This window comes from Otolemur garnettii, unplaced genomic scaffold, assembly GCF_000181295.1.
Source record: "Otolemur garnettii isolate 467f Iridium unplaced genomic scaffold, OtoGar3 scaffold00144, whole genome shotgun sequence".
In the NCBI taxonomy this organism is placed as follows: domain Eukaryota; kingdom Metazoa; phylum Chordata; class Mammalia; order Primates; family Galagidae; genus Otolemur; species Otolemur garnettii.
Window position 1 is genome coordinate 2,620,185 of NW_003852539.1, and position 4,504 is coordinate 2,624,688.

At 40.2% G+C, this 4,504-nt stretch overlaps 1 protein-coding gene and 1 pseudogene across 2 annotated transcripts in view; one reads left to right on the forward strand and one right to left on the reverse strand.

The window, feature by feature from the left end:
* Positions 1–4,504, reverse strand: part of SMAP2 (small ArfGAP2) — a 60,473-nt gene that overhangs the window by 19,080 nt on the left and 36,889 nt on the right. For both annotated transcript variants that reach the window (XM_003798975.3, XM_023518652.1), the window contains exons 2-4: positions 3,929–4,062; positions 1,217–1,302; positions 81–159 (exon numbers count right to left, since the gene is read on the reverse strand). In XM_003798975.3, coding sequence (XP_003799023.1) covers positions 81–159; positions 1,217–1,302; positions 3,929–4,062 — 299 coding nt within the window. The remainder of the gene's footprint in view (positions 1–80; positions 160–1,216; positions 1,303–3,928; positions 4,063–4,504) is intronic.
* LOC105887917 lies at positions 1,916–2,741 on the forward strand (annotated as a pseudogene).

A 4,504-nucleotide genomic window follows, 5' to 3' on the forward strand; every position in this document is an offset into this window, starting at 1 on the left:
CCCAGGGGGACAGCTTGAGGCTCTGTCTCAAAAAAAAAAAAAATAAAAAATAAATAAATAAATAAATAAATAAAACCAACCCTAAAGGCATTGATGTCCAGACTTCGGTCCATGTATTTCTTCTTCTCGTATTTATCTCGAATAAATCCCTCGACAGCTCTGCAAAAAGCTCATTAAGGATAAATCAAACAAGTCTCTCCAATAGTAAGAATATAAAAAGACAATTTGTACCCCATGGAGCACTGTTCTCCTCCCTCCCTATCACCTGGTTTCTCCACATGGCTCCTGTGTCTTCATACGCAGCCTCCCTAACCAAAATCTTGAAGGGCCTCCTCCATGGTTACTTCAAGGAATCAATGTTTCCTATTATCACCTTCAGAGTGATGACAGCACTGAGTGGGATTAACCTTCACATTGACACGAGAGGTGTCTGTGGCTGTTCTAGAATATATGTAGTTTATATTTTTAAGTGCCTTTTAAAAATATAAACCCTTGTGCCCACTGCCAGAATCTGACCAGCATGCCTTCTGCAGGGCCTGACCAAAAACTGCACCCACCAAAAAACTAACATGATCTACAAACCACGTTTTGAGAAGTTATGCCTTTAGGAGGCTTGTTGAGCAGATGGAGAAAGTTATTGATAAACCAGTCAACAACAATTAATTTTTTCACATGGAACATAAAAGGACATTAAAAATGGCAGTTTTGCTCAGCAGCTCCTGTGAGTAGGGAGCCAGCCACAAATACCAGGGCAGGTTCAAACTCGGCCTGGGCCAGCTAAAACAATAATGGCAACTGCAACAACAACAAAAAAATAGCCAGGCATTGTGGTCCCAGCTACTAGGGAGGTTGAAACAAAAATGGCAGTTTTGCTAACTGCTAGAGTTCAACAAAGCACAGAAAACTATTCTTTTTATCAAACAGGAGTTTCAGAGATCCCAAATGAACTAATGGAGAGGTAACTTTATGGAAGAATTTACAATAAAATAACTGCAATCACAGTGATATTTCCCCCATGTGATACTACCTGACAATTCTGACATTATCAAGTATACTTGTGTTTTTTATATATCTTGCTTTCAGGACAAAGGAACAGCTAGGACTTTGACTAATTAACATGGAGATGAACCAGTTAGAGCATAGCCTTAAGTCTGTGCTGATTCTCCCCAGACATCAAAATACCACTGAGCTTTCTAAGTTGCTTCAGAAAGGATACGGGTCTATCTGGGGTCGCCGGAAGGTCTCAGGAAGGTAGGCTTCATACAGTCGGTTTGCCTTTCCGTTCCCCATCTCTTGCATGCACTGTGAACAAAGAGAATGTGGAAACATGGGCTGTTAGATCAGGAACAAACTGAAAAACTTCTCAACCAAGCCTATCACTGTACAATTGAAGAACCAACCTAGAGTCTGGCAGAACCAAGATATAAAATTACGTATTCTGATTTCCAATCCAATTTCTCTAATCTCTAGGAATGTGCAATCATTTTAGCACAGCACTTCAGGTGTCTCCCCCAGTACTCTAACCTTTTACTAAAAGATTTGTCTGCCAAGATACTTTTTAATTCAGTAATAATTCATTTGAAAGTCTAAGATACACAGCTACCAATCATAATGTCTACCTGACAGGCAATAATCAGTGTTAAAATTCTGAGTTTATACCATGTATTATTAATTAATATATTCAGCTTTATTGGCAATAAATGTATGTTTCCCATTGGGCTTCTAAATGGATCCCTTAATATTTGTGAGGGATAAATCCCCAAAACCTTCATGTATATAATTTCCTTCATAAGACAGAGTAAAGCACAAATCCAAAATATAACTCTATAGAGTCTATAAATGCAGTCTAAAGTGATTTCTAAAGCCATTTCTTGGTTAAGAATAATTGTATTGCTCTTTCCCATCTTGCAAGAAGGCGGGTGAAAAAGTTGAGAAGCCGGTTTCTAAAGAGAAGAAACCTGTTAATAAAAAGAAGAGGCCTGAGGCCAAGAAGGGGATGCCCCATGCAGCCAAAATCCTGTTCTGGTCAGAGGAATAGGCAGATATTCCCGATCTGCCATGTATTCCAGAAGGGCAATGTATAAGAGGAAATATACAGCAGCTAAATCCAAGATTGAAAAGAAGAAGAAGGAGAAGGTCCTTGCCACTGTTACAAAACCAATTGGTGGAGACAAGAATGGTGGTATTCAGGTGGTTAAACTTCACAAAATGCCTAGATACTATCCCACTGAAGATGTGCCTTGAAAGCTATTGAGCCAGGGCAAAAACCACTGGGTCAGTGTGTGAGAAAACCACGATCTAGCATCACACCCGGGACCGTTCTAATTATCCTCATTGGGCGCCACAGAGGCAAGAGAGTGGTTTTCCTAAAGCAACTGGGCAGTGGCTTGCTACTAGTGACTGGACCTCTGTCCCTCAATCGAGTTCCTTTACGAAGGACACACCAGAAATTTGTCATCGCCACCACCACAAAAATTAACATCCATAATGTTAAAATCCCGAAGCATCTTACTGATGCGTATTTCAAGAAGCAGCAGCTCTGGAAGCCCAGACACCAGGAAGGTGAGATCTTCACCACAGAAAAAGAGAAATAGGAGATAAAAGAACAGCGCATGGTTGATCAAAAAGCTGTGGACTCACAAATTTTACCAAAAATCAAGGCTATTCCTCAGCTCCAGGGCTACCCGCGATGCATGTTTGCTCTGACAAACGGAGCTTACCCTCATAAAATGGTGTTTTAAATTTCTTAAAAAGAACATAATTAAATGGCTAATAGATTTAAAAAAAAAAAAAAGAATAACTGTATTTCCATCACCAACTGGTTTTCTTTCGGGGAGAGGCTCCCTTTTATCCCCCATAAAGAAAAAAATTTAAAAATTAAAGTGTTTCAAGGTAGGAAAAGAATAAACAATGAAGCTACCTCAAGTTGCGTATCTTTGGCCAGCTAAGTATCTCATTTCAAGATCACCAAGTGAACAGCAAGCACAATTCATATAGTCATTTTAGCAATAAAATATTTCTATAATAAATGATTATAGATTTATGATTTCTTTCTTTAAGTCTATGATACCTAAAAATGTCAGATCTACAAATGCCAAGGGTCTTAGAAAATAACTCAGTATCTTTCTTAATACCTCCATGGACTTATGGGGTCCTTGCCCGTAGCTATTTGTGTTTTGAAAGAGGTAAAATATAGATAGAATAACTTGTATATTTTTTGTTTGCTTTCATTGTTTCAGGTTAATTGAGGGTACAAATAATTAAGTTACAATGTTTGCACTTGTTAGGTAAAGTCCCTCTTATAATTATGTCCCACTCCCAAGAAGTGTGCCCTACCCCCTAACATTGTGCCCATCTAGTGGGAACACAAGCATCCCCCTCTTCCCTTCCCTCTCTCTGCTACCTTGTTCCCCCAATCCCCACCTTGAACCTTGAATTCATTTGAGTCTTTCTCTTATGTGAGCGTGTATTATTATTTTTATTTTTGATTTTTTTAGACAAAGCCTCAAGCTGTCACCCTGGGTAGAGTGCTGTGGCATCACTGCTCACAGCAACCTCCAACTCCTGGGCTCAAGTGATTCTCCTGCCTCAGCCTCCCAAATAGCTGGGACTACAGGCGCCCACCACAACACCTGGCTATTTTTCAGCTGTAGCTGTCATTATTGTTTGGCGGGCCCAGGCTGGATTTGAACCCACCAGCTCAGGTGTATGTGGCTGGCACCTTAGCCACTTGAGCCACAGGCGCTGAGCCAGTATTAACTTATCTTAATAGAAAGATTAAACATTCCTTTATTAAGAAGTGGAAATTTAACATAATTGTTTAATAGCTAAATCTTCACTTTTATGTCCAGTTTGACTGAAATTCACTGAAACTACTTTCACACAGGCATATGGGAGCAGCTGGCTCACTCTTGGGCTGTGTAAGTACCTGAATCTGTTCTTGTGTCCACTGGTCGAGGTTAACTGATTTTACCCTGGATATGTGCACCCCCAGATTCCTGTGGATTCCAGCACATCGAATGCAGATGAACACACCAATGTTCCAGGAGGCCCATCGTGGCCCTGTGAAGGTCAAGAATAGACTAGTAAAGTAAAAATTATAACATTCAGAACCCAAGATATAATATTTAGATTATCAGACAATATTTTTCTTTCTTTTTTTTTTTTTTCTGAAACAGAATCTCACTATGTCACCTTTGGTAGAGTGCCATGCTGTCACAGTTCACAGCAACCTCAGATTCTTGGGCTTTAACAATTCTCTTGCCTCAGCTTCCCAAGTAGCTGGGACTACAGTTGCCCACCACAACACCTGGCTATTTTTCTGCTGCAGTTGTCATTGTAGCTTAGCTGGCCCAGGCTGGGTTCAAAACCACCAGCCTCGGTGTATATGGCTGGTGCCCTAACCACTGTGCTACGGGCGCCGAGCCAAGTCTGACAACATTTCTACTAGAACTTAAGTGCCAGGATTTTTTACCAGAACCACTTTTTTTTTTTTTTTTTTTTT